The sequence below is a fragment of the Dipodomys merriami genome, unplaced genomic scaffold (genome assembly GCF_024711535.1).
Source record: "Dipodomys merriami isolate MVZ:Mamm:240054 unplaced genomic scaffold, mDipMer1.0.p SCAF_5, whole genome shotgun sequence".
Lineage (NCBI taxonomy): Eukaryota > Metazoa > Chordata > Mammalia > Rodentia > Heteromyidae > Dipodomys > Dipodomys merriami.
The window spans coordinates 62,001,502-62,024,343 of record NW_027206068.1 but is presented as its reverse complement, the minus strand read 5'-3'; the positions used below and the strand labels follow the sequence as shown (position 1 = coordinate 62,024,343).

General features: G+C 36.4%; 1 protein-coding gene across 6 annotated transcripts in view; it reads right to left on the bottom strand.

Annotated features, from left to right (window-relative positions):
- Positions 1-22,842, bottom strand: part of Mkln1 (muskelin 1) — a 278,155-nt gene that overhangs the window by 2,556 nt on the left and 252,757 nt on the right. For all 6 annotated transcript variants that reach the window (XM_069996783.1, XM_069996785.1, XM_069996784.1 and 3 more), the window contains 5 exons: positions 19,535-19,682; positions 18,463-18,577; positions 16,668-16,807; positions 9,980-10,082; positions 5,739-5,793 (listed from right to left, as the gene is read on the bottom strand). In XM_069996783.1, coding sequence (XP_069852884.1) covers positions 5,739-5,793; positions 9,980-10,082; positions 16,668-16,807; positions 18,463-18,577; positions 19,535-19,682 — 561 coding nt within the window. The remainder of the gene's footprint in view (positions 1-5,738; positions 5,794-9,979; positions 10,083-16,667; positions 16,808-18,462; positions 18,578-19,534; positions 19,683-22,842) is intronic.

Sequence of the window (22,842 nt, the reverse complement as noted above, 5' to 3'; positions counted from 1 at the left end):
TAATTAATAAATTGCTGATGAGGAGACTGTTTGATATCTTATATAATATCTTATTTCTCAATATGCCTACTTTCAATGATTACAGTGGCTCTTGGTGAAAAAATTATTTATATAATGTTGACTTTTTTCTTCCTCTCTTTCCATTTTATTTGTTTCGTTCAGTATGTATGTTTGTATACTTCTCTTTAGACTTATTACTTAACATCATTCATTTTGATACTCATATTGTCCCAGATTTGGCCAGTGGGTGCTCTTTATCTGGCTCTGTATCTTTGAGAAATATAAATTTCTGAGCACTTCTTTATTTTCCAACACCGTAAGATATTTCAAGCTCATTCTTACATAACTCTGGAGTCAGTCCTTTCTCCAAAAAGGTCTAACTCCTTTTCATGGAAAATACTAGTTATAAACTAAAGAACTATTATGCTACTGCCAAAGTGTTTCTAGGCCTATATACATACACATTTTTTTGGGTGGCATGGAGTCTAAAATCAGGGCCCTTGCACTTGCTAAGAGGAAGCCACATGTGAAGCCATTTTTCCCCCCCACTTTCTTTAAAAAATTATTATTTTTGAGGTGTATGTATGTGCTGGTCCTTGGGCTTGAACTCAGGGTCTGAATGCTGTCCTTGACCTTCTGCTCAAGGCTAGCACTCTACCACTTGAGCACAGCTTCACTTTTGGCTTTTTGTATTTAACTGGAGATTAGTGTCTCACTGACTTTCTTCCCTGGGCTGGCTCCAAACTGTAATCCTCAGATCTCAACCTCTTGAGTAGCTAAGATTACAGGCATAAACCACCAGCAGCTAGCATTATTTCACTTTTTAATATGACTCCTAACTGTACTGCTGAAGGGCTAACTAGCGTTAAGTATAAGAAGACCATGATGTACTTTATACTACAGAGAAAACACGTGTTAGAAAAGCTCCATTCGGGTGTGAGTTGAGTGATGCTGATGTTAATGAATCAACCATATATATTAAATAATGAATCTTTAAACAGAAAGAAGTCAATGTCATATTCTGATCAGTTAAAACAAATGTCAAAAAGAGGTTCCCAAAAATGTAGCTCTATGTTTCCCATAGAAACACTGATTCTGCATTCCCTAATTCAATGTCTCCTGTGGTACTTAAGAGTAAGCTCTGACACCATACTGAATCCTGGCACTGCTGATCACCAGTATTCTTTTTAAAATTATTATTATGAAAATACCATACAGAGGGGTTACTACATGGGAAAGATAGTGAGTACATTTCTTATCAAGCATTGTTGCCTCCTCCTTCACCAGTATTCTTTACAGAAAGCTACTTTAGCCTTTAGGTATCCCAGTTTTCATACATAAAAGATCAAACAAGCAGCTACTTTATTTCATATGGTTAGTGTGGGATCTGATGGGATATGACATGTAAAGTGCTAAGAATAACACCTGACCCCATGAATATTACCTAGTTATCAGTAGGTCATCACTACTAGAACTAAAGATTATGAATGCTCTAAAATTAGGTGATCTACTTTAACTTGGTATCTTACACAGACCAGCTAGCCTTGAGAAACAGTGACAAACTGCATTTTCCTCCAGGCATAAGAGTTAAGACACAATCTGTATCTCCTAGTTCTAATACAAAAACTATTATTTCTATAAAAAGCCCCTATGAACACGGAGTCAGATAGAAGGCTTCAGAAAGTATTTCACTGCAATCTAGGTTTGATAAATGTAGAAAAAGTATAAAGGTTAAAAAGGTATTAGCAGCCAGGAACTGGTGGCCCATGCCTGTAATCCTAGCTACTCAGGAGGCTGGGAACTGAGGACTGCAGTTTGAAGCCAGCCTAGGGAAGAAAAGTCCATAAGACTCTTATCTAATTAACTACCTAAAACCTGGAAGTGGAGCTGTGCCTCAAAGTGGTAGAAGGAAAAAAAAAAAAGTGTGGCAAATGCCATGAGATTCTAAACTCACAATTCTAACTCAATATCAACAGTGCTGAAAAGCATTTGAGACACTTATGTGAACGTCATTAATTCATTATCTGCACATGATTTTTGGAATGCAAGCTTTCTTCTGAAGGGAAGTGTTATGTCTGAAAAAGCCAATATGCTCTCTGGACCTGATTTTCCCCTCTCGCCATATACCTTACTGAAAATAAGCTTAATTGCTGCAATAAACTTTTTTGAAGACACATTTCTGGAAATGGGCAAAACAGCACAGTTCAGTCTCAAAGGTGCCTACAGCAATCTGAAATTCTAAAATAAAGATACCTGGAAGCTGTCTCTGAAGTCAGTCATTTTCAAAAACTAAGATAATACCAGATGCTTGTAAATCACTTTTTGATTCTCTTGAATTTACAGATAAGACTCATTTAATTCTCCTTAAGAAATTAATAATTGGATTGATTTTAAAGAGTCAGTCAAAAAGTTTGGCCATCATCATCATCATCATCATCATCATCATCATCATCATCATCATCATCATTTATAGAGTATAGAAAATGCAATATTCATCTATAACCTGAAAGGACTGGTGAATAACGTGTGTTTTTAAAAAAAATTCTAGTTATAGGGGTTGGGAAGGTGGCTCAGTGGTAGAATGCTTGCCTTGCATGCATGAGGCCCTGGGTTTGATTCCTCAGCACCACATAAGCAGAAAAAGCTGGAAGTGGCACTATGGCTCAAGTGGTAGAGCGCTAGCCTAGAGCTGAAGAGCTGAGAGACAGTGCCCAGGCCCAGAGTTCAGGCCCCACAACAAACCAAAAAAAAAAAAAAATTCTATTTATAGAGTAACATAACTGGACAGAAAATGAGTAAGAGCAAGAACTAGGATAACTAAGCCTGAAATATTATGAAATATACTCATGGATAAATAATTTACCTCCATTACAAAGCTGGCCTTTTTTTTTTTTTTTTGTCGGTCGTGGGGCTTGAACTCTGGGCCTGAGCGCTGTCCCTCAGCTCTTCAGCTCAAGGCGAGCACTCTACCACTTGAGCTACAGCGCCACTTCCAGTTTTCTGGTGGTTTATTGGAGATAGGAGTCTCACGGTCTCTCCTGCCCGGGCTGGCTTTGAACCGCGATCCTCAGATCTCAGCCTCCTGAGTAGCTAGGATTACAGGCGTGAGCCACCAGCGCCCGGCCTAAAGCTGGCCTTTTTCTAACCAGACAAAAAAATAGTACCAGGAATGCAGCAGTGTTTCCCTCATTATTTCACTTAATTCTCTCAGTATTCTCATACCTCAATATTATGAAGAAACTGATGTAAGGTTAAATAACTTGTTTAAGATTTCTTTTCTTTCTTTCATTTACTTGACACAGAGCTTTGAACTCAAGGCCTTATGCTTGCTAGACAGGCAGGCTCTTTCTGCTTGAACCACACTTCTGGTCCTTTTTGTTTTAGGTTATTTGTTAGACAGGTCATGTGCTTTTTGCCTGGCTGTCCTCAGTCCACGACACTACTCCACATAGCTAAGAATTAAAAGGCTCACATTGCCCAGACTGTCCTCTAATTGAAATCCTCTCAATCTCCCAATCTCATGTAGCTGGGACTACAGGCACCAAGCGTGGCTTCACAGTCATTTTAAAAATTAGTCAGTGGCAGAACAGGTATTTGATCCTCAATTCTAACTTGTGGCCACTATGCTTTAATCTAAGTTCTAACTACTAAACTATATTGTCTTTCTTTAGATGAAGTAGGAAGTAAAGCCTCCCAGGAATTTTCTCTTTTTGTATTTTTATCTCATGTGCTTGTATTGTTTTCGATCTAAGGTTTGTTTAGAATCCAAATAAAACAAACTGTTCCTGACAAAATGTTAGCTGGCAGAGACAAAAGGAGTTAAGCTAAAATAAAAATATTTTCTGACACCATGTAACATATTTAAATTATTGCCAAGAAATGTTTGTTTTAAAGACTAAAGTTAGGAGGTGTGGGGGTGGGAATGATGAAAGGGGTGACACTGATCAAGATGCATTGTATGCATAAACTGATTTGTTGGATGGTAACTCCTTTGTACCACTAAATAAAAGAATATAAAAAAAGAAAGTAAACAAACCAACCAACAGCAAAAAACCCTAAAGGTTATGCCAGTCAGAGATAATCTGGCCCACTAATAAATAAAAATGATGGTCCTGTGATATTCATACATAAGGTACACACTCAACTATCAGGCTTCTAGCTGGGGTACTATTATAAATGAATACATTCAGAAAGGATTGAACTTTCTGAAATAATACTTATACTCAGATTCTCCATCATCATTTAAATTTCTTGTAGCCCATATATATATATATATATATATATATATATATATATATATATATATTTATTTATTTTAAGCCCAAGTATATGAAATGGTGGTAAACCATTATCTAAATTCTTAGAATATGCTGAAGTCATATTTTGTTAACAGCCTGCTGGGAATTTAGGAGTGGAAAGCCAGGCGCTGGTGTTTCATTGCTATAATCCTTGCTATTCAGGAATCTGAGTTCAAAGCTAGTTCAGGAGAAAAGTCCTTGAAGATATCATCTCCAAAATAATCAGCAAAAGTTGGGCTGAAGGCTTGGCTCAAGTGAGCAAGTGGTTAAACCCCTAATTTCGCTTCCCAGGAAAACAAAAAAGCAACTTATAACTCAGGACTGAAGTTGCCTTGATTAGTAGAGAATCCTCAATGATTTGCTTTGAAATAAGAAATGGCAAGACCTCAAAAAACACTATTTTCCCCCCATCTCAGTGAGTAGCACCATTATATAAATTCTGGGCTTTTATTTTCTGAGAAAGTTAACCTTAATTCAAGAGACAAAATGACAATGAAGAAATTTAACCGTAATGTGTACATGTTATTATATTCTAAATATAAATACTTTATTATATCCATTAGAAGATTTCAATGCCGTTGTTCAACACTAGAGCAAATCATTGGAGTTAATGGATTCACTGTGTAAACTACATTTTGTAGAGAATTGAGAATTCTCCTATTTACAAAAGATTACTAGTTGGTGAAAAACTGAAACTACCATAATGAAGCTCTGAATCCTGCAACTTTTTTGAACTAATTTTACTACAGCCTTGTCGAACTACTTCAATTGTTCATTAATATAATTTGATCCCCCAAGCCATTTACATATTTTTTTCAAGTAATTCATGAATACAAAATAGAAGACTGATATCAATATCAGAGTTTCCAAGAAAATTTAAGCAAATAACATGCCAACAAATTTCTCATTTTAAAGAAAGAAATGGTCATGTTCTCAGCATCTAAAATATTCATTGACTGCTCCATTGTTCTTTTGACATTATGCAACCACAAAAAACAAACCATTCATCCAATAAGTAATATCAGCAAAACAGATTGAAGTTCAAAGTAATGCTGAACAAATTACTGTATTCTGACCATGCTGCTATTGCCATCTATGTGGATCATAATTCCTATTGCTAGTATGATAGGAATTGCAAACTGATCCATCAGCTGGTAGGTAAATGATGCTTAGAAAGTAAACTTTAAGCAGGTTATTAGAAAATTTACATGTTTTGTGAAAACATGTTCCATTTGTTTGGATTTACATTTCACTTAATATTGCTATCTTTCTTCCTACCTACCTACTTACCATCTTTTTGACTGTGCTAGGGTTTGAAGCTTGAGCTTACTAGTAAGCATTCTGCCATCCACACCTCCAGCCCTAACATTAACTTTAAAACAAACCAATATCTAACATTCAAAGTATTAGGACAACTGACTGGACAACTGATATACTTACCTAGAGCTGTAAAATCTGAGCCAGATTTGAATAGAGCTGAAGCTAGGAGCTGAAACTGTAAAGAAAAATAGAAGCAAATTAGCTGGCTAACACACTTACAGAAAATAACCCTTAGAATTTTGACCATTTAAATTTATACCCATGCACCTGTGTTGCCCAGGTTTATTCATCAAATAATGGCAAGAATGACATCATATTTAAAGAACTTTTTTTCTTTTGTGATAGGGATATGTGCTGCAGCCCAGCGTCACCTCCAACTTCTGATTCTCTTGCCTCAGCTTCTTACTTGCTTGGACCATAGGCATGTACCATCACATCTGAGTGATATGCTGGCTTTTTTCTAGATGACTATTACTGTTTACCAAAATAGTAGACGACCAAGTCCTGAAATTATCTTATTAAAAAAATTAAAAGTATGTGTTTATTAAGGAAAAACAAGTTGACTATAATGAAAAGGAAAAACTATTCAGTTGGGACTCTGATCACATATGGATAGACTAGTACTTTGGATGGTTACTGAATTTTTAGTATAATGTATCCATTATACTAATATATAACTTCAAAATAAAAACATGCCCTTTATCTGATATCTCCATTTTAGAAATCAAACAGTAAGAAAAGGCAATTATAAGCTATCCAAAAATTACAGGAGCATGCATGGAATTTTAGCTGCATGGAAGGCAAAGGATAGAAGATTAAGAGTATATGTGGTCAGACTGGGCAAGTTAGCAATACTCTTATAGACAAAAGCAAAAGGGTTACGGATGTAATTTAAGTAGTAAAGCTTAAAGCTCCTTTTTTCCACATAAATTTTAGATTAAGTTTGTTTATGCCTCAATAATGAGAACAAAATCTTAAGTTACCAGAGTAACTTAAGATTCATAGGAATTGCATTAAGCTAAGCAAAAGAACACTTTGCAGAGAATGAGAAGGTTTAGACAACTTTTAGTTTTTTCAATCCATAAATATTTCTATTTATTTAGGTCCTCTTTAATTCCTTCCTTTTTTTCTTTTTAAATACTGGGGATTGGCAAGTGCTAGCACTTGAACTTTTACTTCAACACTTTCACGTATTTACTTTTTGTAAGAAAACTTGGCAGAACTTTATTAAATAAGCAAGCAGGCAAACAGACAAAAAGCAGGCAAACAGGCAAGCAGAAAGGCAGAGACACACTGATCTTTGAGAGAGGGTATTGCTAACTTCAGTGAGGCTGGCCATAAACTCTCAGTTCTTTGGACTGGGCCTTCTAAGATGCACCAATCACACCCAATAACCTTCACTAATTTTTTTTTTTAATAACAGACCTATGATTAGAAATTTGGTATATTTTAATGGTGTAATAAACCATGTTTTTATGCTTTCATTTCCTGGCTGTTGGTTACCATCTCACTCCATCTTTGATCTCACACTTCTTACCTCTTACCACACTCGTTACTTCAGAAGTCAACTTGTCATTCTGAACAATTCCAGACTGCTTCCATACTATCTAACATCTTTCTTCCAGTCCTCCCTCTGCTTAGATCATTCCCTAAATCTTTTAAGTATTGGTATACTCTTATTTCTAATTGAAATGCATTATGATCAACCTATTTGAGATCACAACAACGCAATTTTCACTTGTATACTTCTAATTTCCTTCATACTTCTTGTAACATTGTTTTTCTGTAACACTTAATTCTAATGGACTATATATAATTTGTTTTATTCAAATATGTTATTGTCTGTCTGTCTCACTAGGATGTAAGCACTATCTTGGCAGGGACTCATTGGGTTTGCTGATGTATCTCTCATGCCTAAAATGCACTGCATTTTGTAGTGAATCAATACACAGCTGTTAAATGAATGTACTCTGGAAACTCAGCAAAAGTACCATATAACTAATACAAAATGTGCTACTGGCTGAAAACTTGTTTTTTCCATTTCCTTCACTGTAAAAGCTTCTCAAAAATAATAAACCTTTTCTAGAAAAACAACAACAACACTTTTTTCAGGTTTATTACAAGTTAATCACCTGTTTTAGAACCTATAATCTAAAAACTGAAGGAAACAAATATTTTGGTACACAAAGTCAATCACTGCTATCCTGATATAACTGTTATCTATCTAGATTGATTATCACAAAAATAACTACACATACACAATCTTAAAAAAAAAAATCTTAAAAAAAAAAAACCCCACCCAAACAAACCAGTTCTGGTTACTGAAAAATCATTTAAATGAAAATGTTGTACAACAAAGAAAACAAAATTTTATAGAAAATGATTAGGAGTATAGCCTTTAAGTGCAATTATTCCCTAAAATGAAAGTGAATAGCACTTAGTATATAGTATATTTCAACTATTACCATGGGATTTCTTTCCCCAAAACAGAATCAATTCTTGCTTAAGCCTTTAAGACATGAAATGGAAGTGTCTAATATACCATACATGAAATGTTATGATATTCACAACTATGTAGACTTATAAGTCACAACAGGTTAAACCAAATACATTCTGATTCTCAGGAAAACTGATACTTTCCTCTAATTCTAATAGCATCATGAATTATTTATCTCAAGGAAAGACAATTCTGATACATAAAGTTCTAAAGTATATTCTGATGATTCTATAACTCATGAAGGGTTGCAACTAATATTGAGTGAGAAAAAGAGAATTTAACAACAAGAAACTATGAAAAAATATTTCTTTGTTTTGGCGCTGAGGACATGCAGACTCTACTGCTCTGAAAGTACAACGAGCCTGGTGTCTGGAAGTAATTTGACATTAAATCTAAAATCTGTGTCAAAGCCGAAGGGAAGAAAAGAAGCATGGCTTGATATTGCTATTACAAAGCCAGAGCAAAACAAGAGCTAACAAGAAAATAGATGAAAGGGACAAAACTATCTATCATCAGCACCAATTCTGAGTGGGAAGGTAAAATGGACTATAGTTCAGATATTACTAGCTGGTAAGAGTTTATTTTGTTATAGTATGGTTGGCCAAAAGAAGAAATAGCAAAAGTAATCTTAGAAGTTAGTGGAAAAAGAGGCTATAAACCCATGAAAGTCATGCAGGCACATTCACACAACAGATGAACAAATATGCCATTAATACAAAATCTGGCTGGGAAGGTGGCTCAGTGGTAGAGTGCTTGCCTTGCATGCCTGAGGCCCTGGGTTCAATTCCTCAGCATCACATAAGCAGAAAAAGCTGGAAGTGGCGCTGTGGCTCAAGTAGTAGGCACTAGCCTTGAGCTGAAGAGCTGAGGGACAACGTCCAGGCCCCGAGTTCATGCCCACAACCGGAAAAAAAACAACAACAAAGAATACAAAATCTGCTGGGTGCCGGGTAATCCTAGCTACTCAGGAGGCTGAGATCTGAGGATCACGGTTCAAAGCCAGCCCAGACAGGAAACTCTGTGAGACTCTTATCTCCAATAAACCACTAGAAAACTGTAAGTGGTGCTATATGGCTCAAGCAGTAGAGTGCTCGCCTTGAGCTGAAGAGCACAGGGACAGTGCCTAAGCCCAGAGTTCAAGCCCCACAACCAACAACAACAACAACAACAAAAAGAATACAAAATCTTTAGAAAACTGAATGGCTGCTGGCTTCTCAAGCTTCGGAATTACTGATGGAGGAAGATAATCTATAGCCAAGCTATTTTGCTACAACAATCTTGTACCTAACCATTAAGGAAGTATGGATTCCACTGCCACCAGCCTCTTTTACCTGTCTCCCTAAAAAAAAGGGGGGGGGGAGTTTTCATTTCTTTCAAGAGATCCTGAGTATCAACAGAAAAATTTATAGTTTTTTGTTTGTGCCAGTCCTGGGGCTTGAACTCAGAGCCTGGGCACTATCCCTGAACTTCTTTTGCTCTAGGGTAGCTCTCTACCACTCTAACCACTTGAGCCACAGCGTTACTTCTGTTTTTTTCTGTATATGTGGTAATGAGAAATCAAACTTCATACATGCTTGGCAAGCACTCTACCACTAAGCTACCTTTCCAGCTCTATGTAGTTTTTATGTAAAACAACCATGGAAAAGGTAAAAGAAAAAAAACCAACTATTTCCTTCCCCAAATATAAAACTTGTAAGTTAAAATTTTATATTCAAGTAATTTTTTTAATGTATTAAGGTTTTTCTGTATAACTTGTTCAACTTTTATTAGTATTTTATTAGTATTTTCTTCATTTTCCTTCAAGCAATCCAAGCTAAAGACATTTAAAAAACAACATCTGAAGTTTACTACCATCTTTCATTACCTCTTTTGTCTCTTCTGGGTCTGAATGATCCACCGTTATATAAAGATCATTTTGTAAGTACTTCAGAGCACTAAGAGGATCCATCTGGGCCTTTTCTTCAAACCTAGAAAATATAAAATAATAATAATTATCATGAGTTATGAAAAAATGTAGATGAGATATACTGCATATAAGAGGAGTTACTCTGAATATCTAAAAAAACCTGTATTTGGGAATCCACTGGAAGGATAATACGATGAAGACAGTGGAGATTGTAGTCCTGGGAAATGTAATAACAATGCCAGGTGTCTGTAACTAGTTGTCATACTACAAAATAAGGAAGAGTTCTTTCTACCCTTCTCTTAAACAATCAAAAACAAAGCAGAGAATATGTCAAATATTTTACATGACACAACTGGAAAAGAACCCAGTGTGTTTAATCAAACCAAGAGAAGAATTGGAAGCATGGTTTAGTAGTAGAATGTCTGTCCCTTAAGCGTGAGGTCCTGCATTCAAACCCCACTCCTTAGTTAAAGATATAAAATAAAATGCTTTCTTAGATTTACAGAACAGGTTTAACACATACTTTGGAAACTAAAAGTATCTAACATCAGTTAGCCTTTTTTGGTGTGGTACTGTGGTTTTGAATTCAGAGCCTTGTTCTTGTTAACACTGCCTGTTCTCATAAGAAACCTCCAGGGAGAAGTAATGTTACCTTACCACCTCATCCTCAACAGATTAGATGAGGACTGTGGCACCTAAGCCAAGAGTATTTGTATCAAACCTGATCAGTAACTTATGGGCAGAATGTTCAATAGGAACACTTTCTCCAAGGAATCCTCCCTCTCTTAAGAGAATTAAAAGATGAGAAATATAAGGATACAATTGAGAAAGTACTAAGCAGAGTCATGAAATGGTAGATTCTATCTATACATTTATCTAGGCTGTGGGTATTCAGTTGAATTGAAGTGTAGTTCAAATGCTAAAGTATACATCCTAGCAAGCATGAAGCCATAAGTACTTCCCTCTCTCCATACCCAGTAGTAAGCAAAGTAGGAGACCAAGAAATAGAAGAAAAGCAGTTTCTTTTTCTTTTTTTGTCGGTAGTGAGACCTGAACATCTGGGCCTGGGTGCTGTCCCTCAGCTCTTCAGCTCTAGGCTAGTGCTCTACCACTTAGGCCACAGTGCCACTTCCAGCCTTTTCTGCTTATATAGTGCTGAGGAATCGATCCCAGGGCTTCATGCATGCAAGGCAAGCACTCTACCACTGAGCCACTTTCCCAGCCCAAGAAAAGCAGTTTCTGACCACTAGAATTTCTCTAGTATCCTAAATAATTTTACTTTTGGCCTCACTATTCAAATGCTGAAAATATGTTGTAGTGTCATGGCTAGCTAGCCTTATGTTTCCTTTTTTTTGCTCATGGTTGGTACTTTACCAATTGGGCCACACCTCCAGTGTGGCTTTCTGCTGATTAATCTCATGGACTCCTCTGTTGTGGCTAGCTTCAAAATAAGATCTTCAGGTCTCAGCTACTACAGTACCTAGACAGTTCTAAGCCACTGACCCCAGGCTCCCTGGCTAAACTAATTCTTTCTGCATGAGCTACCTTAATCGTGTACTTATCCTCTGTACTCTTAAAAAAATTAATTAACCCATTTTCCATTCTATTAAATTCAATAAAGAGTCAGTTTCCTGAAAGGTGTTTTTCCCTTGTCTTTTTCTAGGCTACTCTTGCAAGTCCTATTACAAAGTATCACAATCGGTATCTGCAGTCTAAAATTTTATTACAATCAATGGGTTTGTGTAATATCTAAACAAACAGGAATTAACGCTATATATATTTTGCCCCTTTCAGAAATCATTGTCAAGTGTGGATATTAAGAGTATTATATGAAAAAAATAATAGTGACACTTTATTTACATCCTTGGCACACAATGTATTCTTCTCCCTCTAAACTTGTATTTTTTATTTTTGTTGGTCATGGGGCTTTAACTCAATGCCTGGGTGTTGTTCCTGAGCTCTTTCACTCAAGGTTAGTATTCTACTACTTTGAGCCACAGCTCCACTTCTTGTTTTCTGGTGGTTAATTGGAGATAAGAGTCTCAAGAACTTGTCTGCTCAGGCTGGCTTTGAACTGTGATCCTTAAATCTCAGCCTCCTGAGTACTAGGATTACAGGAATGAGTCATATATATATATATATATATATATATATGTATATATATATATGAGTCATAAATGAGTCATATATGAGTCATATGTGTGTGTGTATTTTTTTGGGGGGGGTGGAGGGGTCCGGTCATGGGGCCTGAACTCTGGGCCTGGGCAGCTGTCCCTCAGCTCTTCAGCTCAAGGCTAGCACTCTACCACTTGAGCCACAGTGCCACTTCCGGCTTTTTTTTTTTGCTTATGAGGTGCTGAAGAATCGAACCCAGGGCCTCAGGCATGCAAGGCAAGCGCTCTACCACTGAGCCACCTTCCCAGCCCTGGCTTTATATATTCTTAAGTTCTCCTTCAAGGCTGTTCTGAAATAAGTTCTAAGATGAGTTAGCATAATTCTTTTCCCATACTACTAACTTTCCAGTCACATACTTCCTGCCTTTCAATTTCAGTTGCTTTATTTTGTGAACTATTCTCATAAAAGATTTGCTGGTTTTTTTTATTACATATTTAAAAGCTTAAATGATTCATTATTGTTTTTTAAAAATTATCTAATTTCACTCCTTATGTCTTGACTAATTTAAGTCACTAACAGTAATGTTTGTACTCGAAACTTAATTTTTAAAAAATAATATATATTATTGCAATCCTTATTTCTCAAGTGCTAAAGATTGAACCCAAGGCCTCATGCAAGGTAGGTAAGCACTCCACCACTGAATTACAACCTTAGCCTAGCCATGCTTTCAAAGGAGGAAAATCACTGACAACATTTAAAAAGCAAAAACAAGCTGGGCGCCAGTGGCTCACACCTGTAACCTTAGCTACTTAGGAGGCTGAAATCTGAGGATCACGGTTCAAAGCCAGTCCAGGAAGGAAAGTCTGTGAGACCCTTATCTCTAATAAACCACTAGAAAACTGGAAGTGGTCTGTGGCTCAAGCGGTAGAGTGCTCGCCTTGAGCTGAAGAACTGAGGGACAGCGCCCAAGTCCAGAGTTCAAGCCCCACCACGACTGAAAAAAAAAAAATCAAAAACAAAAATGACTCTCAGGTTGGATTGGGTGTGGAAAAACAAATGATCCCACATACTTTTGCAGAGAATGAAAACTAACAGCTTTCTGAAGACATCAACTCTACCACTAATTCTACAGAATTTCTGCACAAAACAACAAACAAGGTAACTGCTATCATTAATCAAGAGTATTCTTACAGCAGAAAATAAGCTGAAGAGTAATCTATTCCATATAAAAAGAGACTAATCACTCTGAAAACCATAACATTTCTATTGGTACTCATATGTATTAACACAAAAATAATGCTTATGGTATTTCATTCATTGGTAGATTCAACAGAATATGATCCCTATTTTTCAGTTACACAAACTTAAAGTCAGCACATATATGTAGTAAAAAGTTTAAAGAATATAATCCAAATATTAAACTATTACTTGTGAATATGGGAATGACGGGTGATTCTACTTCTTTTGAGAGAGGAAAAGATTTTCTTGTTTTTCTTTTTGGTCGGTCGTGGGGCTTGAACTCTGGGCCTGGGCGCTGTCCCTCAGCTCTTCAGCTCAAGGCGAGCGCTCTACCACTTGAGCTACAGCGCCACTTCCGGTTTTCTGGTGGTTTATTGGAGATAGGAGTCTCACGGTCTTTCCTGCCTGGGCTGGCTTTGAACTGCAATCCTCAGATCTCAGCCTCCTGAGTAGCTAGGATTACAGGCGTGAGCCACCAGCGCCCGGCTCTTGTTTTTCTTTATAAAGCATTCATTACTTTTACCATGAAAAATCAGAGGAAGTAGTTTATCAGTTAATTCTAATTCCTTACATGTAGCTCTAAACAACTCCTTTAATTTCTAATAGGCCTATGATTAGGAAATACTTATATACAATTTAATCTTTAACTACCAGGTATATAAAAGTAGAAAAAAATCACTGCAGTATTTCTGAACTAATATAATAACTTCTTCATAAAGGTTCAGCCTTTCTTAACTTTTTTAAAGGCACACTTAATTTAATAACCAGAGTCCAATACAGAGGTCCAAGTGCAATGAAGGAACACATTCCTTCAATAACACCAACAACGATGTTCTTTTAACTTGTGCCTGTTGGATGGGATAAGGGTTTAAGTTCACCACTGAAAAGAGTAATGAAGTGAATCTCATCACAGCCATACAACCAAGTTGTGAATGGATGTTTATAATGCTTCAAACAGTTTAAAGCTCATGTTTGATACCTTGTCTGTACATTCCTCAGTTAAGATTATCTAGTTTTTAAAACTATAAGGCTCCTTTGAGGAATTCAGTGTTTTCTTTTTTTGGGGGGGGGGTCTGGTTGTGGGGCCTGAACTCTGGGCCTGGGCGCTGTTCCTCAGCTCTTCAGCTCAAGGCTAGCGCTCTACCACTTGAGCCATAGCACCACTTACAGCTTTTTTCTCTTTGCTTATGTGGAATCGAACCCAGGGATTCATGCATGCAAGGCAAGCATTCTACCACTGAGCCACCTTCCCAGCCCCGAATTCAGAGTTTTAAGCTAATTAATTAAATATACATACTACTTGTACTGAGATCTATTACTTGATTCTCTCATGGCTATTCAAAGTTAGTTCTTATCAAGTGAATCCTTTAAAAGCAAAATTCACTTCATTTTAGTTTTAACCCATAGTTCAACAACAATCATGAAGTCCACAGTCTTATTAGTAAAACTGATACACAGGCCGGGCGCCGGTGGCTTATGCCTGTAATCCTAGTTACTCAGGAGGCTGAGATCTGAGGATTGCGTTTCAAAGCCAGCCTGGGCAGGAAAGTCTGTGAAACTCTTACGTCCAATAAACCACCAGAAAACCGGAAGTGACATTGTAGCTCAAGTGGTACAGCGCTAGCCTTGAGCTGAAGAGCTAAGGGACAGTACTCAGGCCCAGAGTTCAAGCCTCACGACCGACAAAAAATGAAAAAAACAAACAACAACAACAACAAAAACCACTGACATACAATGTCTCTAAGTTACTGTGCTAAAGAGGTTAAGAGCGATGAATATTCCAGTTTTTACATTTCACAAGAATTTTAAATGTTCAATTCATGATTTAAAAATCTCTAGGTTTTCAAATCCTCCAAATTGTCTGAAGACATAGTGTGCCACAGACTTAAGACTTTTCTCCTATTCTCTTCAAACAGAAACATTTCTCAAGTGCCTACATGTTGTAGAAGGGGAATTTTTCAGAGATGGCCTCTTCTTTGGAATCGTCGAATGGCAATCAGGCCTCTTAAAGCAAGGGGAAGGGGAAGAGAAAAAGGCTGAAACACAAGGTTCATCTGGTAAGTTTTACATTAACCATAACTAATTGCTGGACAGCTTAAGAGTGTGGTTTTTTGGCTCAAAAAGTCTAAGTCTTGGTGTGGAAACAAGTACTTGGCTGACCCACCACAGCGTTCTTGCAGTGGGACTGTCAGAGAATATGATTTGTTTACCTCGCAGGCATAAACTTGTCTTTAGTCTGTTCCAGTTGATCTTTCATTTTGAGGAAAAACAAGTTGATTACTGGCTCAAATATTGTAGATTTCAGTTGGGTAACTCTCTTGGCTGTTGTGAGGTACTGGATTTGAGTAGTACACTCTTGCATCTCTTGTGTACTGCTAGTGGTATTACAAGGATGTGTTCTCTTTCTGCAGACTCCTGCTGTGGCTGCTTTAGTTTTTTTCCAGACTCCCTTAAGACAGTTACATCCTTTGAGTTAAGATCTGTGTACTCACCCTCCAAAGCTTGGATATATGCTTCATACTATTTCCATTTTAGGATTAAGGCATCTTGTGCTATAACTTTGAAGTCTGTTTCACTCAGAGGAATCTTTTTAGGAAGAGGCTCTTCGTTGGTCATCTTGAATCCTCTCCAGACCTGGGCTGTGTGGATGTTGCCAGTTACCCAGGCAGAGGCTCTGTTGCACTCAGCCTTTCCTTCTAAATTACTTAATTTTATTCCATCTAACATTATTAGTAATTCCAAAGGATATATATTTTTCTACACTTTTTTAGTGTTTTATTATTTACCAAGACTGAAAAGCAAACACATTCCAGGAGATAAATAGGTAAATGTTTGATTACACAATTCTAGTTTTTAGAAAAACAATGTAAAATTATTTTGTTTAGTTGTACTGTGAAACATCAAAAAAGATACTGTGTAATCAATTCTATCATCACATTCACTACTAAGAATTATTAACAAGTCTGGTATATGCCATTACTCTAGAAGTGGATCTAATTTGTAGTGGGTAGAACTTGAGTAGACACAGTATCCTCACAGAAACTTTTTATAACATTTGCAAAATTTCACTTGTTCTGTATTTTAAAATAAAATTATAATTTAACTTTGTATCTCACTTTGGAAGAGGAAAACAAAAAATAATAACAGGGCATCTCCAAAAGTACAATATTCACAAGATTCACACTATCTTCTTGTTAAAATTACAAGTCTAGAGATATAAGAGAAAGTTGTATCTCCAAAGCTAGATAATAGCTGATAATGCTAAAGATTTTTCAGTAAATTATTTTTATACCTGTGTTTTCTTATGAGGTACTTGCAATGCCTCAGTAAATAATCTTTTGATGGTCTACACAACTTCAGTGACCAGAAGTCATCTAGTCTCATCTTGGGAGAGCAAGATTTTCCTGGATTCCCACCAAATAAATAATGAACCTATAATAAGCAGAACAAACCAAGTGAACCACAGAAGCCATAGTAAAATGTCTTCATTTTGTTATTAATACATAACAGGTAATAACCTTTTTTTGCCTCATTCATCTAAAAAATACTTAGGTCACCATTGCCAAAGATTTCTCTTAAATTTTTTTCCTCAAATTTCCCCTTTGATTTAAAGCATTGTAGCTGCTTTCCTAAAGTACATTTTATATTAGAGTAGTTTATACTACCAAAATTACAATGATAGTGGAAGATGACACAAGAGCAATAAAATAAAAGAAGCCAATCCTCAAGGGACAGTTCATGGAAGACAACGAATAATAAGGATTATCAAGTTAACTGTTCTTGAAATAGCACATATTTTTTAAAAAAAGCAAAAACCCTAACATTGCTGAATCACTGAAGCGGTCACAGTTAAATTAACCGTGTCTATGAAAAAGATTTAAGATCTTATTTTGCTTTAACTAAATGCCAAACATTTAAAATACCGTTCCATTCTTCAGTTACATACCAAAAGAGTGGAAGGAATATGATTTCACTATTAAAATTTTAATTCTATTCTGTATAAAGTTTTAAAGTATTTTTCTCAAATTTTGGAAAACTGCTATTCAATGGCACCATTAAAAATATATACTAAGCCGGGCACCGGTGGCTCACGCCTATAATCCTAGCTACTCAGGAAGCTGAGATCTGAGGATCATGGTTCAAAGCCAGCCTGGTCAGGAAAGTCCATGAAACTGTTATCTCCATTGAACCACCAGAAAAAACTGAAGTGGCGCTGTAGCTCAAGTGGTAGAGCTCTAGCCTTGAGCTGAAGAGCTGAGGGACAGCGTTCAGGCTCAGAGTTCAAGCCCCACAACTGACAAAAAAATAAAAAATAAAAAAATAAAAATATATACTATCTCTACAGTATTAGGTAGAAATTCATTAAAGCCACAAACTGGGAATTCCAAGTGGAAGGGCTTTTATTCTTTTTCATTGTATCTTTAACCCAGATGTCTCAAACAATATAGCAGACATTTTGAATATTTACTAGTGGCCTAAAGAGCAAGAATTATGTGATAAGCTACTATATAATCTCAGTCTAACCTCTAAACTATATAGCAAACTTTAAGGACAAATACTTTTTAAAAACCCCACTCTGATTACTACATGACACAAAAACTTTGGGATACAAGATCATTTTCACAAGACTAATGGAACAGAGATCACATGATCATATGCTAAAATTGTGCATATTTTATTTAGACATTCATATTGAGGAAACATTTGCTCTATGTCTGACCTATTAAGAGGCAATGACTGGCTATTTTCAAAAAGAGCAATAGCTGGGAATGGTAATGCACATCTGTAATTTTAGCACTCAGGAGGTTGATAGAAAAATTGAGAGTGAGTTTGAGGCAAGCCTGGCTACAAGACCCTGTCTTAAAAAAAAAAACAATCAAAGGAAAAGTGTCAAAAACCATAGCCTATGCAAAAATATTTATTCTCCTTAAATTTTTTTTAGGGAAAAGTCAATACTGAATGCCTAATAAATGTTTGTTCTATATTATACTTTTATTCAAATCCACTTACAACAATCAAAGTATTTTGGGGGGATAGTCTGAATTGTAGAATATGGAATGTTTTACAGGTCAAAGTAGTTAGCATACCTTGTGTAACTCATCATAAACAAGCTGATGGGCAAATCTTGGACACGGTTCTTCCTCCTGTAGACTTTTACTTGGGTTGTCCTTTGCAGCCTGATCATTCTTATACACGCAAGACCTGTAAGACATTGCTTTTGATAACATTCTACTCCAGAAAGCTAGTAGCAAATAAAGACATTTATAAAAACTACAGCCAGGAAGAGGCACTGTGGCTCAAGTGGTAGAGCGCTAGCCTTGAGCTGAAGAGCTCAGGGACAAGGCCCAAGCCCAGAGTTCAAGCCCCATGACCAACAAAACCAACCAATCAACCAAACAAACAAAAACTACTGCCAATGTCCAAATAACCAACAGAAAAAAAAGTGCATTTGTTTACATCAAAGCTTAAAGTTTTGGTACCTCTCATGAAATAATATAAACTTGTTAGAACTGAGTTCTGAAACTCTTAGGTTGTTATCACATAGAACACTTTGGAACAAGCTATCTCATGCTTAGAACTGAAAAGTGATCTTGTTTATTCACAATAAAAAGATGCATAATATATTGCCTTCATTTTGGCTGCAAATAAATGTCCTATTTAGAAAACAATTCCTTAGTTGGTGAGCATTACTCTCCTTTCCTGGGGGGTAATACTGGGGCTTGAACTCAAGGCTTTGCAGTTGCTAGACTGGCACTCTATCATTTGGGCCATACCACCAGCTTTGCTTTTTTGCTGGTTATTTTGCAGAAAGAATCCAGCAAACTTTTCTGCCCAGCTGGCTTCAAACCATGATTTTTCAGATCTGAGTAGCAAGGGTTAAAGGTGAAACCCGCTGGTGCCCAGTTACTTTCCATTTTTAAATAGAGGAAATAATTTGAAGTGTTTGTATTCTATAAAATATTTACTTATGGAACAATCATGGAATTTGAGAATTAAATCCTCTGCATTAGTTTTTTTTCAAAGCAAACTATCAATACCCATCCTATAAAATACTCTGTAATTAAAAAGTCTTGATTTAGAAATGCTTAGTCAAACCCATACATACTCAACCATCTCATATATTACATTGTGATTACCACACAGACAAGAGATCCTTACCAACTATTCCTCACAATGTCATAGATCCAGAATGAATTTCTGACATTCTCTTCTCTCTTTTCTTTGTCTTTACTGAGCCCAGACAAGACATGTATTTCATTCAGTTCTGGATCAATAGTTGCTCTCTGTGTGAATCCTGTCATTGGAACTATAAATCAAGGGGGAAAAAATAAGATGGTAATAGTCATGTAAAGTAACAAACTAGTACTAACTCTTTAAAATATTATGTATCTTTAATTTCCTGTGTGCCCACAGTACTTATCTTCTAGCATCCTTCATAAATGCAAGTGCCACAAAGTTAAGTGAACTAAGTTACTTTGTTCACTATTCTGTTTCTCGTACCTAGGACAGTGCTTTGTATAGAATTAATTTTGGAAAGAATAAATGAATACCAATTACCAGAATGGAGTGAGATCAAGAAAAGAAGTATTCAATATAATCTTTTTAGTAAGAGTCAGGAAAGGGTAATGTTTCAATTAACCGACTTAGTACACGGACCAGCTCTACTTTAATAGTGGAGATAAAATATTCAAATACTGACTTGAAAAAATTAGACAAAAAAAGTTAACACAAAAAAATCCAATGCAGGTTTAATAAGGTCTGAATCATTTAAAATATTTGTTCGTGACATATAAAAGTATCCAAGGAAAAATGAAAAATTCTGGGGTATACTACAAACTTTATGTTCCTAAGTGGTTTAATTTCCCCAGAGTTGGTAATACTTCAGCTTTCTAGAAAATCCAGTCATTTTGCATTATCTATTAATTTGTAAAATAAGATATGACAAGTGCAATTTTAACTTCAGAAATATTTAATTGAATACAATTTCATGTAGAATCCATATATCTTATGGACTATAAGCCATACATTGCCATATTTTATAATATGCCTGTTATAATATGTCATTGCTTCAATACTACACTTCCAATTACCATATGCTCAAAAATTAAATAAATAAGACTAGAAGACCAGGGCAGAAGATGCTAGTTATACTGATCTTGATTTTTAACTTTTTCAAGGCCAAATAATCCAGTATTTAATTTTTCTTAGTTTACCTTAAAACACATGTGACCCTTTAAAGCTTTATTTAATAATTTAGAGACCTATCAAAGACTATTCAAACATTTTCCAATAAAGATACAAAATTATATGTAATATCAGATATAATACGCATAAAAAACCTGTATTCATTTATGAACACATATAAATCAATCTTTTGTTTTTTTTGAGGTAGTAGAAATTTAAACACAGGCAACTGTTCTACCACTCAAGAGTCATGCTCCCAGCTCTTTCGTTTGGATTTTGTCCCTGAGATAGGCACTACTAACGTTACCCATGCTTCGTTCCTCTACTTCCCAAGTAACTGAAACTAATAGGCCAAAAGGGAACGCTACTACACTACTACACTGTGGGTGAGAAAACCAACTGTTTCAAACACTCTGGAAAGCAGCATGGAGATTCCTCAAAAGACTAAACACAGAGTTCCCCCATGACTCAGCAATCCCACTTCTGGACATTTACCCAAAGGATCACAAACAAGGCCATACTAAAACTACCAGCACAACCATATTCACTGCAGCATTATTTACCATAGCTAAGATATAGAACCAACCCAAATGCCCCTCAGTAGATGAATGGATCAAGAAAATGTGGTGTATGGGGCTGGGAAGGTGGCTCAGTGGTAGAGTGCTTGCCTTGCATGCATGAGGCCCTGGGTTCGATTCCCCAGCACCACATAAGCAAAAAGAAAAAAAGCTGGGAGTGGCACTGTGGCTCAAGTGGTAGAGTACTAGCCTTGAGCTGAAGAGCTGAAGGACAGCGTCCAGGCCCAGAGTTCAGGCCGAATGACCAGACCAAAAAAAAAAAAAAATTGAAAAAAAAAAAAAAAGAAAATGTGGTATATATATATATACACAAGGGAATTCTATGCTTCCATCGGTAAGAGTGACATCTTCCCATTTGTAAGGAAATAGAAAGACTTGGAAAAAAATCATATTAAGTGAAGCCAGACCCAAAGAAACATAAGACTTCATGGTTTCCCTCATCTGTAATAATTAGTATATGTCTAGAATAGTCCTAGAAGAGGATCACAATAGCTCAATAGCTATGTACATATGACCATATAAAATGATGCTAAATGAACTCCAACGTATGGAAACAAGAGGTTCTCTTTGTTGTTGTTGTTTTTAATGTATTATGTGAAGTTATTTCTTTTTTCTTTCATTTCCCTTCCTCCCCCCCTATGGTTTATCCCTTGTTGTCACTGCATTTGATTTTGGTACCCTGTGTATTGTATATACATTTATTTAAATTAGGGAAGGGAAGAGGAGCAACAAAATGGTGACACAAAGGACAGAAGGCGAACCAATCCAACATCAGTAACTCACAAGACAATATGTTGGAAATGAACTGTACAACTTGGGGGGAGAATTGGGGGGACAAGTGGGAGAAAAACAAGGGAGGGGGTAACAATGTTTGACAAGAAATGTACTCACTACTTACGTATGTAACTGTAATCCCTCTGTACATCATCTTGACAATAAAATTAAACAAAAGTTGGCTCAATGAACTACAGATACAAGATGGAAAACTTCTATACATAACTAATCAAAAAGAAAAATCAGAAATAGACTATGGAGAAGACTGTTGTGGAGAGCTCCTAATATTCATTGCCATTCACTCATCATGGTTTCATTTACTTGAATTTTGATCAAAATTTATTATGGACTTGTAACATCCCTTAGATTTACTGAATTTAGGTTTCCAATGCAGCTCTTTCTATAGTAAATTTTTTGAGGTGCATGTGTCTGAGAAAATTTTATTTTACTCTATCTGAAAATTAAGAGAATTTAAATTTCTTGGCTCAAAGTTGTTTTTCTAGGGTAGATTTTTAGCTTTAGTGTCTTCCCTTATTCAATACTGTTTTTTTATTTTTATTTTTTGTCCGGTCATTGGGTCTGAACTCTGGGCCTGGGTGCTGTCCCTCAGCTCTTCAGCTCAAGGCTAGCACTCTACCACTTGAGCCACAGCGCCACTTCCGGCTTTTTTCTTATGTGGTGCTGGGGAACCGAACCCAGGGCCTCATGCATGCAAGGCAAGCGCTCTACCACTGAGCCACCTTCCCAGCCCATTTTTTTTTTCGGCCGTGGGGCTTGAACTCTGGGCCTGAGCACTGTCCCTCAGCTCTTCAGCTCAAGGCGAGTGCTCTACCACTTGAGCTACTGCGCCACTTCCCAATACTGTTATTGAATCACCTGATAACTATCTACTTTCTGTTCCCCTGGTCATTCCCTGAAATCAGTTTTTGA